This window comes from Chaetodon trifascialis, chromosome 10, assembly GCF_039877785.1.
Source record: "Chaetodon trifascialis isolate fChaTrf1 chromosome 10, fChaTrf1.hap1, whole genome shotgun sequence".
NCBI lineage: Eukaryota > Metazoa > Chordata > Actinopteri > Chaetodontiformes > Chaetodontidae > Chaetodon > Chaetodon trifascialis.
Window position 1 is genome coordinate 11,423,591 of NC_092065.1, and position 22,460 is coordinate 11,446,050.

Genomic DNA, 22,460 nt, shown 5'->3' on the forward strand with positions numbered 1-22,460 from the left:
AGTTACAGTACTATGTCTAAACACTGATTACTGGCTTTAAATTTTAACAAGTTGCATAACTACACCAACTGTTCCAAGCTGGGCAGTATAATAGTGTCTAGTTTGTGTGATTAGAACAGGATTACAAAGGAAAAGAAAAGAGCATTTTGGGTAATTAGGACAGGGTATCAGTGAAATTTGTTCCTGTTGTGAAACATTTTGTTGGGTAAAGAGGCTGACAGCAGCACAAGCTTTGCCACCGTTAGAAATAACTGTTGTAACTGTTAATACTGCTGTGAATCTGAATTTAAAAACAGAGCAGTAGTTAATTGAACACTATAAGAGTGAACATACACGCATACACAAAGTGAGAAGATGACAAGCTGAAATACCACAAACTTCCCATCTGGTGAGTTCCTGTCACACTCAAAGTGTCTCCACACACTCACTGCAACCAAACCTAAAGTCTTACCTCCAGTCAGACGCAGATACGCTGATGACACACTTCTCCTACAGCTGCTCTGCTCTCCTCATAGCTGCTGATCAGATGCAAAATCTGCTCCTGTGGCTTCTCTGTTGTGTTCTGTCACTTGTGGCAGCACCATCAGGCTTTTGTGTCTGCAGAAGTCCCACCCCCTGATGGCTCCATTATGCAACTGCAGCATGAGAGAGGCAGGCTGTCAATAAAGACGACCGGCGTGTCTGGTGTTTATTCTGAACGAGTATTTCAGGAACTGAGGATCACTACAGCCAGCTGCTTTGTTTCTGCTTCTTATGAACACCCGCAGACAAGACACTCAGTCAGCCGTAGTTTATTGAATTTGTCTTGACTGGTATTCCAGACACATACAGTGGTGCGTGCTTTATGCTGTAACAAAGGCTTTACACTTTTCATCATTAAATGATACTGATTAACATTGAACAAGATACCGTGGAGGTTTACATAGAAAAAAAGTTGAAGTGCCCTATAATATTCTGAAGTCATCTTGTCGTTACACTTGTGCAATACACTGCTGGGAAAAGCAAAGGAAAGAAAGAAAATGATAACACTAAATGTAGCTTATTCAATGTGAAATCAAAGTGACAGCAAACTGAAGTTGTGTGTTGAAACACTGAAAGCCTACTTTATGAGCCATTGACAAAAGGAGTGGACCTAAAAGAACTTCTTATCTTAAACCGAGGTTGAGAATTTGGATCTGCAGAGAGGCCTGCTCTCGTCACGACAAACTCGTTTCTACTTCCTTCTTTCATTCACATTCCCATCATCGAAACAACCACAGTCCTGCTGTTCGTTCAGGTCCAACAGGATGACGTAATCCCCGTAAACAGCTCAAGGTTAAAGGACAATGAAGGAAATTAAAAGTTTAACTGTAAACAACATATCAGGACACAACAGAAGGGACAAAGTGAGAATATTGTAGATTTAAAACAACAATTCTACACAGCTGACTAAGCAGACCTAAACATTCTTCTTTCTGAGCAAGTTCTGATGAGGGGAATAGTAACTTTAACTGTTCTGGTGTGTTAAACTGTAGAAAACAGGCGTAATAGAGAATATGATCACAACGCTGAAGAGTAAACTGTCATCTGTAAGTACCTGGATGTGGAAGACGGAGGGGTGCTGCTACGTCCAGCAATCTCTTGACTTCCCTCATTGACTACAAATCATTTTTCCATTTCACACACACACACAAAAATCATGCTGACAGACTGAATCTGCAGTCATTTCAGCCTAAGCTGAGCTACAGTATAATAAAGTGTGAAGGGTACCTTTGAATTGGTGCAAACACTGTATGGACAAATACTGCCACACTGAGGACAATGAATGCAAACACATCAGCATTTTCAGACGGGGCTCAGAAACGTGATCCCAGCATTAAAGATGTACTGTGAATCTGTCACAACAGGCTTTAGTCTGGGGAAAATGAATCTTTTAAACGCCAAATACAAAAAATTAAGACCATTGGTGAAAGAAAACACAAACAAAAGAGCAGTACTGCTCAGCAGGGGGATTTCCAGGGTAAGGTAAAATATCTAATACATAGATTTTAGAGTGGTTATAATAAAACAGATAATGAGGTGATTTGTAAGGATCCACGATGGTCAGTGCCAAATTCAAATATTCTTACTAAGTACAAAATGTTGGTGCAAAACAGACTTGTGTCATTGAGAAAGTTTAAGTTATTAAGTGGTTCTTGAATATAAAATCACAAATATGGACAAATAAACTGGGATAACCAACACTATTTAAAAAAAAAAGCAAAAATGTTCCACATGCTGTTTATGCAAGTGATAACACAGAGCAGGATCTAGTTCATGATCCCTAGTTTGATGGGAAATCCTTGAGTATATTCTTTTAACCCTCAATAAGCCCTGGAGGCTGGAATGAGTTTGGGAGCGACCTCGTGATCAGATGGCTGTAAGACTTAAATCTTTCAGTTTCAGCAGAATTTGAATTTCAGCAAAAGTGATTCACGTGCATCAAGTGACACACAGATCAAGCACAGAAGATGTGTGGCTGAGTGGCAATGGTAAACAATTTTAAGACATTTATGTATCTTGATCCTCATGAAAACAAGAGAAAAAAAAAATACAATCACTCCTTCAAAAGGCATAACATCGGTGGGTATTAAAAGATCACAGCCATGTTTTTCAAAATACTGATTCGGACTGCAAGAGTGTAGCTTGGCAATGAAGGCTGAAGAGCCACAGACAAGGCGCACTGTCATATAAACACACAGGCGTCCGACAAACAAGGCGTGTACAACAAACATGGCAGGAATACTGATAGAAGGCCTGTTCGGCCTGTCGTGTTCTGGTCTTTTGAGGCCATCTCACTCAAAACGTCTGCAAAGTTGATTGTTCCAGCTCTGATTTGGAGACCAACTCCGACAATTCTTTCATAAAAAAATCCCTTTACAGCTGCAGCACATCGCTGGCGTGGTGGTGATGACCTCTTTGCCTTCATACTTCAGCCACGAGGCCTGGAAACGTGACGAGCATCGGCTCAGTTATCCTCCTCGTCATCGCTGACGAAGCTCCGTCCGTCCTGACTCGTCTCTCTCTCCCTGAGGAAGGTCTGTCTGATCGCCTCCAGCTCGGTCAGCTCGAGACGGACTTTCTCCAGGTGGAAGGAGCGCCGGTTCTGGATCTGCCGCATGGGGAAGGGGTTCATGTCCACAAAAGCGATGTTCATCAGCTTCCTGGAAAAAAAGGTGCAGTTCTGTCAGTCTGGGGTGGTTTTCTACTCTACTGCATGTACTGAATACCTGTTATCCCTGTATGTACATTTGTTTGAAGCTACTATGCATTCCTCTCTACATCTATCATGACTATTACAGCCACGTTTCCAGAGCAGGAACTTTCTCTAGGAACTCGAAACCTGTGGAGGAACTCAGCGTGTTTCCACCTCAAGGATCAGGGTCTAATTCAAGCTCCAGGGTCACTGTTTGACCCTGTAAAAAGTCCCTGCTCAGGATGGGTTGCGCTTTCCAAAAGTACAGGAACTTTGGGGATCACCAGACTAATTTGCCTAATGTCCTTCTTTAGATCTCCCCCTTTAGAAAAGTCGCTCCTGGGGCTAAAAGTTCTGGGTGCTTTTATGACTGTGAGTGAACAGATCCTGACCTTCTGTTCTGATGTAAGACCCATCAGCTTTAATGCTCGTTGTAATATCTACAAGTGCAAGACTTTAGATGTTTGTTTGTATACGTGATATGATCAGCTACTCCAAGGTTCATTATCTTGCTCCTTATTACTGCAGACTCAGAGACTGATTGTGATTGCAAATACCTGAACAGATTGCAGTTACTGTACCTTGAATCCAGGATTGTGCGCGTGAAGTATCGAAGATATTTGAAGATGGCCGTGGAGTCCTGCAGCTTCAAAAACTCCTCCTCTTTGTACTTGAAGAGCGCGAGGGCGAAGCGAAAAATGATCTGTGGAGAAAAATGATCAAAGCTGTGAAATCTGCCCGGCGACTTCCCCCGTGTGACCGTTTACCAAACGTACCGCATGGCACTCATCATCGATCAGAGCCACTTCAGAGGACTGAGGGCACATTAATTACCTAAAGGATTACAGTGGCTATAATCAATATTCAACTATGGATCACATGATTATGTGAAAGCGGCTGCTCACAGTGATGAACCCACAGGAAGTATCAACCATCTCTGTAGTTCCCCTAAGCTCGACAAGCTTTATCACATCAGTTTTTTGGTTCACTCTCTGCTCTTATTGTGTTTCCAGCCACAGCGGCCTGCTGCTTTTCTATGGAAAAGCTCTAAAAAAACCCCACGGCATGCCACCTGCTCAGCAACAAAACAGCAGACGGGCAAATTCATCGACCAGCTGGTGAGCAAAGTGGAGCATTTAGAAGCCAGAAAGCCAGCTGTTTGCCTTTGGAGACAGAGGGCACCAGAAACACAACTAAAAGGAGAGCGAATATTAGACTTACATTCATCAGGTGACACAAATACGACTCAGGATAACAAAGGTGATGTTGTTGATGTTCATATCCATATCTGCTGGATTTAAATAGCAAACGGTTTGCTAACAAGCTCAAAAACAAACAAGTTTTCACTTTCTTCAGCTCTGCATGTCTGCCTTTTAGTGCTGTGCAGGTAACACATGAGAGCTGTTTTTGCTGAAAACAGCTGTCCACTGCTGCTGGAAAGAAGGTTTATGACAGCAAGATTTGTGGACTGTAAAACCAATAAGAGCTGAAGAAGAACTGCAGAGCTGAGGGATAACCTCATGTAGGTTCATTGTTAGGAGTTTTCCATTACTTTCACTTTGCATAGCCATAACTCCACCATGTCAGGCTAACAGGTGTGGAGAAATTCAGGCACAAATGCTGGTTAGATAAGGCTGGAGGTTAAGACAGTGGGTACTTGTGGGAACTTGCTTCCAGAAATTTAATCAGACATACCATCTGTAGCTGCAGTGAAATTGCAACTAAACCGACTGAACGGCTAAATCACAATTTTCCAATGCCTGTTTATCTAATATTTGGGTTTTCGTCAGAACTCTGTGAGCATGTCCAGACAGAAATGTGACATCAGAGGGATCGCAGCCTTGAATTCTCCTCTGCCTCTCACCTTTGGACCCTCATACAGAAAGGCATCCCAGATCTTGAAGAGGATGTCGCTCACCACGCTGTCCACAAACACCACCAGGAACCAGTTGAAGGTGATGAGGGAGAAGTCTACCTTGTACAGCTCGAAGTGGGCATGAAGCCGGGGCAGCTTCTCACTCATCAGGTCCTTGAACACGCGCTGGTCAACCTGCACAGACACAGTCGCCATAGATTCATACGTCATGTATGGGGGCTGGGTAACAGTGGAAATACACTGTTAAAGTTTCATTTGTTTGCCGTAATCGAGCAGCCCCAAACATATATTCTTATTTTCACAGCAGGAGAAAACATGCGCTGAAATCCAGAAGGTAAACAGTGCTGATTCAAATCACATGAGCATGACATCAGTGACCTCAGAGAAACCCTGCGAGGAGGAGCGACTTGTCTCGTGTCTTCCACTGCTAGATTAGGACCTTTGAGCTTGTTTACCTGCGAGCCAAGCAGAGTCTTGGTGTAATAGTCTCTTGGCATGAAGACCTCCACAATGGCTATGAGGCTCCAGAAGGCGTCTTCTTGGTCCAGATAAAGCAGGGCAATAGCTGCCAGCCTGGGCAAATGACAAGCAATAAAAACGGTTATAAAAGGCATAAAAGAAGAGAAGGGAAAAGGAGAGAAACCTGAACCACTCCTGTACCTGTTCAGTCCCTGGCAGTAGCCGATATCTGGATTCCTCCAGGAGAAAGCCATCAGGACGTTCCTGAGTTTCTGGATGCCGCCTGCACTCGGGGAGGCATAGTGCTTGTTGTTGGGCAAAGTACGCAGCAAGTCCAGCTCGATCTGCTTCGAGGCCGGGTTGGGCTTGTCCCGGGCCACATTTAGTAAGGTCTCATAGTAGTCGGGCGCCAAGTGGTCCCGAAACTTCTTGATGTGGAAGGAGACGCACCAGCGCCACACCTGGGAGCGGTGCTCATGGGGAACGCCGCAGCGAATCAGGGCTTTGAGCTCAGGGGAGCGCACCAGGTCTCTGTTCATGGTGCCGGCCAGGTAGTTCTCCCACTTCACCCCGACGGACACCTCCTGATCAGTCATGGAGAGAGACTTCAGCTCCAGAGCTCTCACCTTCGCAACCAGCTTCTCCTCCTCTTCCTCCTCCTCAGGGACGGTCTTGAAGCCGAACACGTCATACTCACTGACATTCAATCAAGGCAGAGACAAAACGTAGAAAAACGATCACCAATCAGTGATTCAGTTCATTCCAAACGAACATTTTAAGGTGTACCCACGTTTGCTCAGCCTGCCTTCAGCTCCACATCACTTAGGGATTGCCTGAATTTCTAATAACATATTTTGACAAGCCCCAGAGGACATGCCTGAGCTCGCACAGGAGTCAGAATAAAAGCAGCCGAGATGCCAATTAGCAGAGCTAGTTTTTCCAGTCAAGAAAAAATGAGCAAATCAAAGTAAAACCAGTCTGGTGACTAAATCGCTTTTAGGTCTATTAAGGTTATTGAGGCGGCAGCAGTGACTCTTTCTCTCCTGCAATGGATTTTTCCTTCCGTGTTGATAAAAAAAGCTTTGTCTGCAAAGAACTGCAGGCCTTTGGTACTGAAGGACTGACAGTTTCTCATTGAGACACAATATCATATCCGTTTAGCCTTTCACATTGGCAAAACTTGGATAATATCAAAATGCTGTGCAGATGTTTTAAAACAACAAACTTCAACATGAGCGAAACGTCTCTTCACACAGGCGTGTTGGCTCGGTGCATACCTGACAGTGTTTGGTTTGAAGATGGGGTGCTCTTGCTGGTCGGGGCTCTCTGCCTGCAGTGCATCCTCTAATAATCTTGAAATGACCTCGCGGGCTGGACTCTGCTCTGAAGACGAACACACCGGGGTCTTCACCTCTTGAAGCAGCACCAGATACTTACTCTCCACCTGACACAGCTTGGCCTCCAGGGCCGTATACTGCAGCGAGGACGAAAACAGAAAAAACGTTTGCATTGTCTTTGTTGTCAACAGCGACATTAAAGCTTCTTATTCATTGTTCCTACTCGGCATTTTTAGGATTAGGGGGCACCGGCTGAGGTCAACACTGGACTTCCCCTAAAAGTTACTCAGACTTCCTGTTTCTAATAACAGAGTGATGCACCATTAGCCGAGAAACACAAGAGAGTACCTTTGCTTCTAAAGCCTTTTCTCTACACTCCGCATTTCTGCGTAACACGGTCAGCTCCAGGATCTCTTTGTTCAGGAACTTGTTCTGGGACTTGTAGCCTTGAAGACCGTCCTGAAATTGGAGAAACATGTTCAGTTAGTCTGAGTACAAACTGAACCACAATAAGTGTTTCCATCTGTCGTAATCTGCAGCTTTAACATCTCCATCAAGCACAGTTTCTCTGTACCTTGAGGATGTCCAGCTCCTGCTGGTCTCTGTTGGGGGTCGGTGAACCGGCGTCATTTGCACTGCCTCTCTGCTCGGTGCTCTGCTGTGACAGCTTTATGATGACTTCATCCTTAGCCTGGATGGTCTCCATCAGCATCCCCAGCTGGTCGTTTATCTCCCCCACCTTTATTTTCAGGCCCTTCAGCTCTTGTTGCAGACTGTCCTTCTCCAAGGCCAGGCGCTCCATGTGGCCACACAGGGACTGGATCTGACCATCTCTTTCCTGAAGCAGGCTCTCCAGCTGGGCAATCTCTCCCTGGGCTTCTGCTGAACCTTCAGTCTGGTTTGATGTCACAGATGAATCTGGAGCCGGGGCTGGACGGTGCACTGGCTGCCTGTCGCACTGGGAGGTCCTCAGAGTCTGCTGCAGAAGTCTCACCAGCTCCTGGGTGAGGAAAGAGGGTTTTTTGGTTGACATATTGTCTTGAAGGGTCAGGATCACAACTTGAAATATAGTCGCCAGGTTCACAGAAAATATCATAAAAAACCTTTATGAAATGATCACCTTTAAAAAAACTGTTATATTTAATGTGGCTGTTGTGGAGTCTGTTATGTTAACTAAACTGCATTCATCAGGATGTGTCAGGGTCACAGTCACGCTGACCTCAGCAGCAACGAGCAACACAGCCACCATTATGCCCAGATAACCAATTTCATAGTTACAGAGCGTGACATCCAATAACAGAAGTTTACCATAGCTGTATGACATTAAGGTGCTGCTCTGAGAAAATGCAGCCAATGCGCAAGTACACAGTCACACATTTGATGTGTGTGTGACCGTGTGCATGTACGTGGTCGAACGGAGTTTGAAGAATGTTTCCTTCAAGAAACTTAGTTAATTTGCAAATGTGATATCTAAACACTGTGAGCGAGAGAACGTAACATAACAGCATGTGGGGAAACATCTGTGGCTGCAGCGGAGCACATGAATCACGACTGTTAACAGGACAAGAAGCTGGTCTGAACAGTGTCAGGGCTGACACATTATTTTCAATAACAGTGACGCAGAGACGGCTGACTCGGTTAATTCCCGCTAACGTTTGAGCCCCTTCGTAGGCGACGCACGAACACATACAGTATTTTATATGTTCATCTGGCTCATTTTGCAGCCACTGTGACCAATCGGCTGCTCACAAAGCAGTAAAACAAGAACAGAGAGAAATGGGAAGGAACGACGCATCTGTAAGAGAGCTGCTGTTTCCTTGTTTCTTGCTTAAGCATGACTAATCACTCACTGTCTTCCTGTGATAGCGAGAGCATTGGGATTGTACCGAGCCGCTCAGTCAGACACCACAACCCCAGGCTTGTGCTGAATGAACTAAAGTAAGAGTCACTGCAGCCAGCTTTGTATTTCAGCAAATGGTGAAGTCAGTCCTGGAGCTTTTTACAGTTCACTATGAAAACTATCAAGTCTTTGCTACATTCACTTTGAGATATGACAAGGACTCGAAACAAGACCAAAGCAGAGCCTGGCTGGCGATCAGTTTCCTTTTGATTTATTAATCGATCAGCTTATTATTGCAGCTCTGAATGAAATCCAAACGAGGAAATATGTCGGTCTAATTCACTCATGACTACAATACCAAGGTATAAGAATTCAATTTTCAAAAGTGAGAGTCCAAAACCACGCTAGCAGCTCTGCATGGCTGAACTGCGCTAATGGTTATAATGAGGGCTAAATGCAAAGTATAGCTGAGGCTAGTGGCACAGTGCGTAAAAGCTGCTACATCATGCTTTGCATGTTGAGGGGAAAAAAATAACCGGTTACAAATTCCTTTACTTCCCCAAAGAGTGAAGGACAGTAAAAGCAGAAATCTGTGGCTTCGGGCCATCTGCAGAGGGGATGAAAATGCTGAACTGTGGGAACTGTGTATGTCTGTGGCAAACATTTCTTCACATCACATCACTGAGTAAATGAAATGTCGAAGTGGATCAGAAACAGTCTCTGTGATGGTGTAATCAAAACTTTTACAGTGAAAAAATTATGACTGTATCATAAAACACCTGCTTTTAGAATGGAGTTTGGTTTAAGAGGTTGTTCACTTGACGGTCCACAGGGAGCAGAGGGTACTTTAACATTAATAATTCACATGAATTGAGCTGACCTAACTTCTCATGATGAACCTTGTAAAACAGCATAAAGCAGTTTAGGAAGAGGAGCTAAAACCAATCTGTTTTCTACTTCTCTCTGCCTGTAACAAGCACAAACAGCTGGCAAAACAGACGTTTCCGCTTCACCACAGTGATGTAATTAGCTTACACTTATGTCACATTGGGCAGACTAAGAAAACAGGAAATTAAAGCATTTAAGTGCCAAAAAAGTGACAGATGTGAGAAATGCATTACCCTGATATATTAGCTTGCCTCACTGGCCATATGATTTGAGGTCCTAATATCTTAAAAGCACTACGGTATTCTTATCTTATACTGTACTATTAAATTAGCACAGACCTCAGAATTTGCATCTACCACCAGTCAAATTACAGAAGGTGCTTTCACCCAAAAGGGAGTAGCACGTGTAACATTCTTTCACAAAATCCTCTGAAATAACGAGAGCGTGGTAAGTGTACCTTCTGACTGGCCAGCTCTTCTCTGAGTTTGACCTGCTCCTGCTGCATGCGGCTCAGTTCTTCCTGTTGGCTCTGGAGGCGAAGCTGCATCTCCAGAGGTTTGCTGCCGTTACACTCCACTGGGGAGCTCTCGGCACTGCGCGTCTCAGCGGTGCGCCCGAACCTCCCAGAGCCCATCATGTGGAGCAAAGGCCTCCTAGGCCGCGATGAGTTGCGCCCAAAGTCGAAAGTAAACGCTGATCCAAAGGAATCTGAGAGAGAAGAGGGCTGCGTTACTTTTTGCTGCTTTCATTTTTATCGCTTTGTGAGCCCCACCTATTGTTTGCAAATCCACATGAAGGTAATGGAACAACAAAGAAGTAATAAAAAATGACTCAGGGTGCTGAAGCAGGCAGAAAAATGCATTGTTTGTCCATTCGTCATAGGATTGTGCAAATGAGTGGAAAATTAAAAGAGAATAAGTGTGAAACCCTGGCCACAGGGTGAATAAGGCAGCAGGGAGTGGACGTACGTCTGTGCTGTGTGTCCGGATGCTGTTTCTGTTCAGGGAAGTCCTTGGGTGGAGCGTCCACCAGCTCCCACTCCTCTGAGCTGCTGTTGCCAGTGTAAAACACACTGCGCCTGTTCTCGCCTCCTCTCCCCGGACGCAGATAAGACATGGAGTTCCTGACAGAACAGAAACAAGACAAGAGGATGAGCAGGAGCGAGACGGTGGAGCTGCGGTGTTGTGCTGGGCCTTAAGTGACTGAGACTCTGTGAGAGCTTTTCAAACCCACAGGCATCGAGGTCAAACTGCAGGGAAGCCTCGTGCTAAATGATAACATGAAGCTGAGACCTGAGAGCAGAGCTTACAAGTCCACGCCAAGTAAAAAATAACATCAATGGAAGACACGCAGGCCTAATCATCAGTGCATTCGTGAATGTAAAATTAACAGGGTCGTGTCTAAACATAACCCGATACAGACTTGTGTTTTTCACGCTTCTGAAGGTGAGATCAATGCAAACACACGACTATATGTGTGCAGCAGAATGAAGCTCACGCCTTCCTCGCACCTCGTCTGCACTGGACGTGTTTCAGCCATGTTTTTCAGCTCGTGACAGAACAGACGCGCTTCCACTTTAATCGATGCATCACACTTTATGACCCAAACCCTCTTTCCACATCACATATCTGGTGCTATCACTCTTGATCTTCTGCTCTGATCATGAGTTACATATTGCTTGTTAAACAGTTAAGATAAGCTAGTGAGCTGTGTGTTTTATCCCTGGAAACACATGTTGCAGTATAAAATACGAGAGGCCAAGAACACACTGGTAAGGAGACGAGCTCTTAGCAGCTCAGACGCGTCCTGTGCACCTTTATCAAGGAACTCTGCTCCCATCTCGAACACAAAGCAGATTCCAAACCATGCCACATTTTTAGCATTTCAGCGTGTTGCCTCCTTTGAATAGATGTGTTGTGTGGCCCAGAAGGGGAACTGCTGATGCCTCACACTAGAACAACTAGCAAAGTGTGGATGTAGCCATTTCCCCTGCTGCAGTCAAGCTCAGGAAGAAGTGAGGAGGTATTTTGTTTCCTTAATGCGGCTTTACTGGGGCACAGAAGAGAAACTAGTCGTGCCTGTTTGACGGGGCCTCCAAACAAACAAACAAACAAAATTAAGGCGCACCTGAGTTCTGTCCCAATGTTTCTGAGGGAGAAGTTGAGGGGGTTTGTGGACGCAGCAGAAGGCCCTCTGGCTGACTGGAGCCCCACCATTCCCCCGCCGTCTGTTTCCGCCTCCATGGCAAAGTCGCTGCGCACCTTCTCCATGCTGTCACATACCTTATCAAACGCAAACGCATCTGAGAATGAAAGCAGAACATTAGAATAACATCACAATAATAATAATAATAATAATAATAATAACATCGCATGACTCACATGACCACTTCTGTTTCGCAGGACCTCAGCTGTAACCATTAGTTGTAGAGGAAATGAGATCGTGAATGGATTCCAGAGTAAAGTGAAGCAATATTTTGAGTTACCCGGAACGCTATTTACAGCAGGGTGGATGTCTGTGGCTTCATGAGCGACTCTCTCCCCAACAGAAAAATACAGCATGTAGCATTTCTGAGCCCAGCAGGCTAAATATAAACGTTCCTCTTTGTGGGAAATAAGCTGGGACAGAGAGGGAACGCTTTCGCAAAGGGCCAAGCAGCTCCACAATCATGCTGTCGCACCCAGAGCGGAAACCTGTGGTCATCGACGCACAGCTGGTGTTACAGTGCGATTCAAGCATGACAATGATCAGACTCTGATACAACCTTTGAATTCATATTGGGTCAAGGAAAAACAAACCATTTTATCCTCTCTAAAGCTTTAATTTACACAGCAAATCAGTTGTTGGCAGGGTAACGGCTGTCCCGGCTGGCTTTGTTTCTCTGTGATGTATCGAGGCCTTTCCAGTCGCAGCTGGTTAAGTTAAGTTAAGTTAAGTTAATCTTTCACGAGCAAAATGAGCAACATAAAACTTTAAATGTCCTCTTCACGGCTGGAGGGAAAATTTCAGTTAAGGACACATTACTGAAAGCCCGGCTGGCTGATTTTTTCCTGCATTTCATCACAGCTCAGTGACAAAAGGTCACAGCCTTCTGGGGCAGAACTAACACAGGATATGAAAAAACAACGTGGAATAATGAAATACTTTTACTTTAAAGCACGTTTGTATCGTGTATCTCTTTACAGGGACGGCTACAGTTTGTAGGATCTGTGATTCGAGATGATTTGTTTGGAATGGAGCAGACAAAACACAAAAATCGGTATTGATACACAATGATAACGTGTATTTGTGCCTTATTGAGATACAGAGAGACATTTTTAAAAAGGAAAAGTCATGTGTATGTGGTGGCAGGAAAAGGAAGAGACATTCACACCTCATTTCACTCTGCAACACCTGTCAAACAAGTGTAGCAGTGTTGATCAACTGGAAGCAGACTTGTAAACAACACCTAGAAATGATGACAAAATTCTCATCTGAAGCTTTAAACGTGGATGTATCACACTTCCTCTATTCAGCACAACCACGAGTGTTTGAAAATGATGAAACATTTGCTGTTAGAGGTTGCATTCAGGATTTAAGATTATGCGTGTGGGGAAATTAGGTTCGCCTGGAAATGTTCTGCTCAAGAAACAGCTGTGAGGGCGTCTGACAACGGCAGCTCTTTACTAAACAACCATCCAAACGACGAGAGACATCTGTGAGCTTTTTGGGCTCGTGTCCAACAACAAACACTGACTTTTCTTCTGGTCAAACCACGTGACTAACCTGCCTGACTTCATCAGGGCCGAGGGTCAACATGCAGAATGTGAACAGCAGATATAAACATATATCCTCATGTCTGTGCTGTAAGCGCTGAGTTACAGCAGCTGAGGCTTGTGGACACAGTCAGATTTCTGTTTCTTTGAGCTGATTCCCCACGTAACGCACGTTCGACACAGCCCTGCCCGCGTGCTCAAATAACTCGACCTGTGTAAATATTAATCCGTCGGACACGGGTGTTTACTTTCAGCTGGTGCCTGGCTGGAAGCGGCGGAGCAGAGCAGCGAAAACGCCCGTGTCTGCCTACCGTTGTCTTTGCCCACGAGGCCGGTGGGAGGGTAGGCCAGGGTCGGGGAGCTCCAGCTGTCTCTCTGACCCCGTGTGTTGCTGTGCTCCCAACGTTTCTGCTGCAACTGCTGCAGCCAGTAATGCATCACCTGCCTGCTGGGGGCCTGGAAACACAAACGCACACATTTCAACCAGTTTTTAGAGGTCATCAGTTAAAAGAAAGCTGAAATATCACAATTTATATATGACACCTGGGCTGGGATGATAATAACAGCTGTGGGATTAGATGAAACATATGAGAGAGTGCTTTAAATAGCAGGTTACTATTGAGATGGGTCATGTGAACGAGCGCAGACGCTGGTTTCAGTCTCAGTTCCAGCCTGAGGGCAGTGCAAGCTGTTTGGTATTATCTATTCCCACCATCTGCTGAAAGTGATGCAGACTTGAGCGGGCAGCCAGGCTGGCTGACAGCAGAGGCACCTGCTGCAGAGGCACTGACCTCACAGTCATGTGACAGCGTGGAAGACCATCACATGAGATGCTGTGACCATTTCAAAAGCAGAGGCGTCATGAGGGCTGATGAGCTCATGTCAATCAGCCTAAAAGTGCCTCTGCGTGTTAACAGTGGGCTGCGTTTGATGCAATCAGCTGAATCACGTGCTGATTAAGCTCTTGTCCGGCAAACATGAGCAACATGTGGCATTGATTTATTTTTTATTTTTTTTAAACCATATTTCTGAAAGAGCTGTCCAACCGCATCCCTGTCAGCAGAAACATTTGCATGCCCGACGAAAAGCAAAGCCGAGGATAAATCTGTCAAGTCAGGATGGGTGTGTCTGCCTTTCCACAGTGAGAAAGGGAGAGACAAATGACAGCAAAACGCGATCAGCCTTGTGCTACACATGCAGAAAAGTTTGTACCTTCAGGAGGAACTCCTTCCCGGCCGTGCGGATCTCAAACTGACCCTCTTCCCCCTCCACGTCGTAGCTGAAGCACGCGTCGCCTATTTCGATGTGGCCGAGCGGCAAGGCATCTTGGGGACTCTTGAAGTAATACAAATAACACTTCCTCGGATCATACACGAACCACCTCGGCTTGTACCCCCTCAGAGGCCCCTTGCCGGACAGTTTGTTCAAGTATCCGCACAGCTTGGAGGCCTGCTCCTTCGCTCCCTCGACCTCGGCCACATCCACAGACCGGGAGGCCACGATCCGCGAGGCTGTGCAGGAGCTCGCGTCGCTGCCATCCTCCTCTTCGTGCATCTTTCCTCGAACTTTCTTCTTCGTGCAGCGCAGCGGATGCCCACTCCTGTTTTCATCCGCATGACTGGCTGCCTCCTCGGGAGGGGAGCATGGGAGATGTAGTGCGCCTCAGCGGTGACGTGGTGGACGACGCGCGCGTCACGCCGCGGCACCGCTGGGTGGCGGTGTTGGCCCAGATGTTCACCCTGAAGGCCTGCAGCTGCATCAAATGGTGAAAGAATGACACAAGCAAAAGGCCGGAGAGGGAAAATGGTTCCTGTTTTGATCTTAAATTAAAGAAGTATTAGATTGTTGCCATAGTCTAATTAAAATTCCCATTGTTCAAGGTAATTAAAAGGTGGAAATCCCCAAAAGTGGAGATCTAACACAAAATACAAATAGCTAAAATTGTCAGGTGAACAGCTGGATTAGGGGTCCTTTTAAAAAAGTTTTTGCAGCTGGGCCCCTGTTACTACGACCCTATGAAGCACAGCCCCACAGCAGATCTACACGGCAGCTTCAATATATGTTCAGAGACTCCCTGGAAGAGGTAAAAGTCTTACATTCAAAATGTATAAAAATACTGAACTATTATCAGCAAAATGAAAATGTTAATGTATCAAAAGAAAAAGTCCTGGTTAGGCAGAATGGGTAATTATATTAGATTAAAATTATTGATGCATTAACATGTAATGTTAACTTCAATGTTGTAGCTGGTTGATGTGAATCTAAATTCAACTGCTTGATGTGCATTTGTGGAGTTGAATCTAATTTAATCTAATTGTGTTTTAGTGCAGTAATTGAGTAAATGTACTTAGCTGCATTTCCAGCGCTGCCAACCACAATATAAACTAAGATGTCTTAACTAAGAGTCTGAAAATTGGACTCAACACAAAGCCCATTTAAAACACAACACCACAAGATAACGCTGCAGGGCCTGCTTTAGATGTTCTACTTTAAACAAACCACCAAAATCCAATAACTTGTAATGAGCCTGGGGCCTCTGGGGGCCCCTGGGGCAGCTGTCCACTTGGTGCTGTTTATATCCATCAAATCTCCACTTCTGGGGATTTTCATACTTTCAGATCAGCTGCAGGATTAAACTCTCCTCTTCAGGCTTGTGTCACTGAGCTGAAACAGGGCTGTTGTGCAGAGTTCTTGAAATTTCCATTTTTGACATAAAATCTTTAACAAACAAAAATTATGAAACTTTATAACCCCAGCCCGTATTTAATGTAAAATACTAATCTGCAAAGTAACTATGCAACCACGGAAAAGTGCAAGTTAGATGTACAATACTGGGCATTCTGGTGGTCGAGTGGTTAAGATGCATAACCGCAGTTTCCCTGATTGGATTTTGGCTGGCTGACCTTTGTTGCATACCGTAGCCTTCTTTCTCTCCTCATGTGTGCTGTGGTTACTGTCATTATATCCAATAAAGGCGAAAATGAAATGAAAAACAAAATAAAAACTATAAAACCTACAATGTCTACATCTACATAAAAAAAGTAGAAATACTGAAATAGAAGACGGAAAACATTTGATTACAGTGCAGCACTTACGGAAATTAAATTAGATGATTAAATTATTATTGTTATATTCGGCTCTTGGTAGGAGCTACAGGATGTTGCTTAATTGAGTCTCTGGCGGTTTTATCACCAGTGTATAATTTGTGATGTCGACATGCACTTAATTCTATGTTATCACAGCGTGACTCGTACAGTAAAACAAAGGCCTATAACAGCCGATTTTAGGCTGCTGGAGTATCTCCTACTGAACAAGTTGTTCAGAATGCTTTTGCGGCAAATGATGGTTTCAGACCTGAACATGCTGTGACATGATGCACACGGGCCCCGGAAGACAAACAGTAGATAAGTGGTCTCATGCTGTTTTTTTCAGTAATTATAATACAGTAAAACCTCCTGTGACAACTGAACTTTGGCTTACTTCTGCAAGAATTCAGTTAGATGCACTTTTGAAGATTTAAAGAAAAGTGTAAGCAAAAGATATTTTATTGTAATGACATTTTACAGAATTGTGACCTTTTAAAGACCCACATCCCCCCATTGGTGTGTCACCACAAGATTGAAAAAAGGATCTTAAAGAGTCGTTTGTCTGGTAACTGTCTGATAACAGCTTCCTTTCATAGATCCGTTTACCTCACAGTTGCTGTAGATAAAATGCATTTCTGTGTCATTCACACACTGTTAACAGTTTATTACGTGCATCGTAAGATACAATGCACATAATATTGAATGTTACAAACATGGAACCAGTGATAACATTTGACACCAAACCTCTGCACGCCCCCACAGGAGCACATAATGACTCACAAAGACATTTAAAACCGACAGCACTGCTGAGATGATGTTGAAATTCTGTGCCGTGGTACTGTAGCAACACTTAGTCATACGTGGAACGTGGACAACAGGACTAGAATTTCAACTTCAAGAAAAGTGGAGGGAAAGCAGACTTTGTAGACAGCCACGGCCACGCTGAGCTCACCTTCAGAGGCAGGTTTGATCAGCTGCTGAGAGGGAAAAGCAGCAGGCTGTCGTCTGAGCACAAAACCTTTGCTGGAGTAAAAGTACTGATATCACACTGTGAAAATACTCCACTATAAGTTAAATTAATGCATTCAAAACCTGATTTAAGTAACATCAATTGTAGTTTAAGTCAAAAGTAAAAGTGAAATGCTCCCTGTGCTTTGTTCTTATGTATGATGTGTTTGGATTAATATTAGTGTTGCATTTATGTGTCTGTTGCACTTTATTGTCGTAGATGTTTATGGTTAAGCTAATTATAACTACTTTATACTGTATGGTTGTTTAATCTACAGAATTCAATCACTGTCCTGTGAGAACATCATATCTCTAAAAGGAAAAACAGCCTGTTTTCATCTTTGCGATGACACATTTTCCAACTAATCCAAGAGAGTTTTTCTAGTTTCTCTGAAGAAGTAGGGGAATTTTCTCAACACGTGAAGAAACATGTAATCCTTCAGTTTAACAGAAATTCAATTCAAATCACCACATTTAGAGATACTTGTTTTTCCCCCGACAGGAAGGGTAGGAAAAATTGTAATCTGAAAAGTACCTAGTAACTAAAGCTGGCAGACAAATGTAGTGGAGTAAAAAGTGCAATATTTGCCTCTGAGACGTGGTGGAGTAGAGGTTTAAAGTTGCATAAAGGTGAGACAAATACAAGTGCCTCGAAGTTGTACCTAAGAACAGAGTAAATGTACTTAGCTACATTCCACCTCTGCATTTGAGATCAAAGTGGGAGCCATGGTAAGACTGGGGAATGCTGAAATGCCGTCTCATCCCGCTCAGTATGACACAGACGGTTTCTGGTTATTGTTTGTCCCCCACATGGTAGTTCCTACTGCTCACCACCGAGCACAAAGCAAAGGAGGTGATTCATGACGACTGTCTCAGCTATGGGGGGAATGAGTTAAGCCATTATTTATGACAACCTTAAAAACAAGGCCAGGAAATATCTCATCTCACCAGAGTTTTGTTTATGCCCTCAAAAATCTCTGCACACATAGTGAATCTTCCCAAATCTCTCCGTCCGTTCACACCCTTGGCCCACCTAGGTCAGAAAACACAGAAGATCAACTGCTGACGCAACTTATCTCCCATTACTACAGTAATCAGACAGTCTGTGGGTAAAACATCTCCTCTTGCAGAGCCGGCGCTCTTGTGCGCACACAAACCACAGTTTCTGTACAGCTTACTTTCCGTTTCTCTTCAGGAAGTTCTTGCTCTGTACAGCAGCCCTTCAGCCGTCTCTGTCATGCAAATGAGCTGTATGAACAGTGTGTGTGTGTGTGTGTGTGTGTGTGTGTGTGTGTGTGCCGTTGCCTCAACACTGCTGCTTTCCAAGCCGGTGGAAAAAAGTGTGTAATTGTAAATGTCATGTGTCTATATCTCCCATGTAGGGTCATACTCCCTCAGTTACTGGCTGAGAAGTTGAGGGAAGCACTTAATGTTTGCTGAAATGACACCAGGTTCAAATCACACACTGGCAATCTCAAGGAAAGGTATGTACGCCGTCTCAACTAAAAAACAGCTCACCTCATTGCAGCAGTATCTGAGCTTTTCATTGAACTCCACTTTTATTCTCTTTCCAGGGATTGAAAGGAATTGTTGCCCGCTGTACAGACAACAGAAGCCCAGATCTGAGAAGATCTGCCACTTTTCAGGGTCAAGGACAAAGGATCAAAAACACACAAAGTCACCCAACCTCACGACCTGTCTCACATTTTGCTTCAAGGTAAGCGCTGACACCAGAGCTGGTTCCTGCTTTAATGACTAACTTACTAATCACACATCTGCATGCCAAATAAATGTTTGCCTAACGTCAGTGTGGCCTTACAGCAGAGGAGGGCAATGCAAATAAAAGTCTTGATGGACTATTTTTAGAGCACTTTGGACATTGTGACATTAGATATTGTGATTTAACAGTGAAAAACTATTGTGTAGAATAATGTTAAAAAGTGAGTTCAAGTAGAAGAATGATAGTTTTTATTTTTTTTTTCAAAGCACCTGCGTTAACCTCTAACAACTCTAACAATGAGAACATTGAGCTGCTTTTAGCCTCTGGTTGACGCCTCCTGGAAAATAAGCAAATTAGACTGTTAAAACACAGCCTCACTGCTTACGTTGGGAAATTACTCTTCATCGGCTGCCTGTGTGGCTTTGATTAGGACCGGGCGAGGATGGAGCAAAGGGAACCACCGGTGGATCCTCACGCTGTAGTGACTGAAGGAAGACTCAGGGAACTGGCTTCGAAGTGGTTCATAGACACTCAAGTGCCGCTCATGGTCCACAACGGCTTCTTCCCCACATGGTTCCTGGGCTTCATCACAAGAAAGTAAGTGTTGAGGAAACATCACAGTATACATTTTTTCTACAATTAGAACAGCCAAGAATTAATTTTAATTCTTATTATTGCCATAATTTGTTTGTGACGACAAAGTTATCTGATGTCCTGAGGTGCTGCTGTGTCTTTTCTTCATATATAACTTCCAGATCAAGAGTAGTAACCTGCTGCATTTTTAATATCAAAGGTCAAAATTAAAGTTACTCATTATTTAAAATATTAAAGCGGAACTTAAGCAATATTCTAGTACAGACATTTAGGCCACTAAAGTACGTCATTGTCATGTCTGGAGAATTGCGGATTCAACTAACTTTTTCTGATGGAAAGTGTCCACTTGGCAACACGCCCACTCTCACCTACTGTCCTCTCCACTGGCAGACACACACACCCACATAAACAGCAGAACAGCAGAAGATATGATTTAATCGGAGTCTGTGTGTTAGTAAATGACTGCTTTCTGGAAACGACATGTAACCAGGTGGACTTTCCTTTGATGCGATGTTTTTTCCAGTGTGAATTACGTGATCCACTTCACTTCTCTCAAAATCTGCCCACTGTTCCTGTAAACACCGGCCCCATGGGCTTTTGGGAAACACTTGTACTAAAGTTCTTCATGGTCCGTCTACAGGGATGCTGAAGAAATACTGAGAGAAAAGGAGCTGGGCTGTTTCCTGATCCGGCTCAGTGATAAGGCCATCGGATACATACTGTCTTACAAGTGAGTATTGCTTCAGTCTGAAGTCTCTAAACATCGTACTGTCTCAAGATTTTATTTCAGTCATTTTAACCAAACCCCCATTTGAACTGTTATCACTTTCCAGCCAAAGGAAAGTTGCATTCTGTGTTCTTTAAGTCTAATTTCATTTTTGAATTCAGACCGCTCTAGTGGCAACGTGGGGCCTACATGAATGCGTTGTGGAGAGGCTTTAACAAACAATTATTCTCCTGTTGCAGAGGCAGGGACCGGTGTCGACACTTTGTGATAAACCAAAGCGAATCAGGGCAGTTTGTAGTCTGCGGAGACACTGAAGGGCACAACACGGTGTCTCATCTCATCGAATACTACAAGACAAGCCCCATCCAGCCGTTTGGAGAGTATCTGACAACCTCGTGCTTTGAGGTGCGAAGAATCTCCTTACTCGCTTTCTTTAAGTGACATTGATCAGGAATGAAGGTATAACTGGTGTTTTGTTCTTCAGGACCTGAATGAAGAGCTGTATGATATCATCCAGGTCGGCTCTAAAGAAAAGCCTGCGGCCACTGCTGGAGCTGTGCAGTGCATGCGAAAGCCACAGACTTACTTGGCCTCAGAGCAGCCACCTACACGGCCACCGAAGAGCAGCAGACAACCAAAGGCAAGTCTATAAATAACTATGCGGTTATTTTAACTCTGTCTTACAACAACCTTTTGACTATATCGACGTGTCCAAGCTGACTTTAAGAACCTGGCTTGTTTTCTACAACAGGACGCACCTCCTTTGCCTCGGAGGAGCAGGAACATTGACAACGGTCCCCTGAATGACCAGGAGAGGGTTTTGTACGCTCAGCTCAGGAAGCAATCACCCAGGGAGATACCAAGATTCCAACACAGCTGTCAGGACAATTTACCTGGAGATAATCCAGGGAGAGCTGAGAGATCTACAACCCAGGATCAGAACATGAGGAGGTGTAGTCCTCCATCCAGACCAGACTCCAGAGTTTACTCTGAGCTCAGCCTGCTGGACAGCAAGAGCAGGCCTCTCCTGCTTCCGGACAGCGGCTCTGATGCAGAGCAGTCTTACAGGCTGAGCGCACCCCCCAGCACGCCACCCAGACTTTCCCCAAAGGCCGTCAAACAAGCCACTTGCCATGGCCCAGAGAAGACGGACTCGTGCAGCAGACCGAGCAGCACCCACAGCCTGGAATACACGAGCGAGAGTGCTGTCTATCACCTGGCTGGCCGGCCCAGTAGCACACACACTACATCGTCTGAGATGAGATCAGAGCAGCACACGGGTGCAGTGTACGCTGAGGTCAACTCTGAAGCCCTCAGTGGCCGCATCCCGCATGTCAACACATACGAGCCGATTCCTGGCCACGAGGACACGGCCTCACCCAAACCCACCAGCAACACCTATGAGCCTCTGGAGGACATCAGACCCAAACACTCTCAGTCCTGGGGGTTAAAGGTGAGTGATGTAGTGAAAATATTTAAATACCTAATGCTCCATTTAATGTTCATCCTATTTATTTACTGACTTTTCTTTACCTCCTGCAGAACGATAAATGGAAATGGCTGTTCCCGGAGGTCAAGAAGAAATGGTGAAGAAGTTATCTGCTACTGAAGAAAGTACTCACTAATTTAACTCTGACACTACAACAGTCCTGCCTAATACACGCTCTGTGAAAACTTTTTATATATTCAACGTGGGTTTACATGTTTCTAACTATTCAAATGATATCTGCTGTGTTTTTACCTTTTAATGTATTTATTTAATATGAATGACATTTTATTTTCCACACGTGCAGTGAGCCAAGCTGTATGCTGAAATTTTACAAACCATGTCATTAAACACAAATCCATATTCTATCAGCTCAGCGTCAGAGAAACACTGTGTACTGTGTTTACTGCCGATCTTTAGAAAATATTTGATCTGCAGGCTGCTGCCATCAATGCTGCGCTTCATTCACA

The 22,460-nt window shown here is 44.4% G+C and overlaps 2 protein-coding genes across 2 annotated transcripts; one reads left to right on the top strand and one right to left on the bottom strand.

Moving 5' to 3' along the window:
• Positions 1-1,348: 1,348 nt before the first annotated feature.
• Positions 1,349-15,056, bottom strand: tbc1d2b (TBC1 domain family, member 2B). The gene is made up of 13 exons (XM_070972812.1): positions 14,582-15,056; positions 13,681-13,825; positions 11,742-11,916; positions 10,583-10,737; positions 10,072-10,322; positions 7,461-7,886; positions 7,235-7,345; positions 6,827-7,023; positions 5,751-6,245; positions 5,546-5,663; positions 5,079-5,264; positions 3,796-3,917; positions 1,349-3,182 (listed from the first exon to the last, which is right to left on the bottom strand). Exons 1-13 carry the CDS (start codon positions 14,921-14,923, stop codon positions 2,987-2,989), a joined length of 2,919 nt encoding a protein of 972 aa, XP_070828913.1. The 5' UTR covers positions 14,924-15,056; the 3' UTR covers positions 1,349-2,986.
• A 3,761-nt stretch (positions 15,057-18,817) lies between these two features.
• LOC139338005 (SH2 domain-containing protein 7-like) lies at positions 18,818-22,123 on the top strand. The gene is given in 8 exon segments (XM_070972881.1): positions 18,818-18,947; positions 19,038-19,180; positions 19,614-19,780; positions 20,418-20,507; positions 20,744-20,909; positions 20,989-21,144; positions 21,256-21,957; positions 22,047-22,123. Coding segments are annotated over 8 exon segments (1,602 nt in total). The 3' UTR covers positions 22,095-22,123.
• The last annotated feature ends 337 nt before the right edge of the window (positions 22,124-22,460 follow it).

Coding starts and splice junctions, on each gene's coding strand:
- tbc1d2b (XM_070972812.1), bottom strand. CDS start 14,923: ATGCACGAAGAGGAGGATGGCAGCGACGCGAGCTCCTGCACAGCCTCG. Junction 13,826..14,581: donor GGAAGGAGTTCCTCCTGAAG/GTACAAACTTTT, acceptor TTGTGTTTCCAG/GCCCCCAGCAGGCAGGTGAT. Junction 7,346..7,460: donor AGGAGCTGGACATCCTCAAG/GTACAGAGAAAC, acceptor CTCCAATTTCAG/GACGGTCTTCAAGGCTACAA.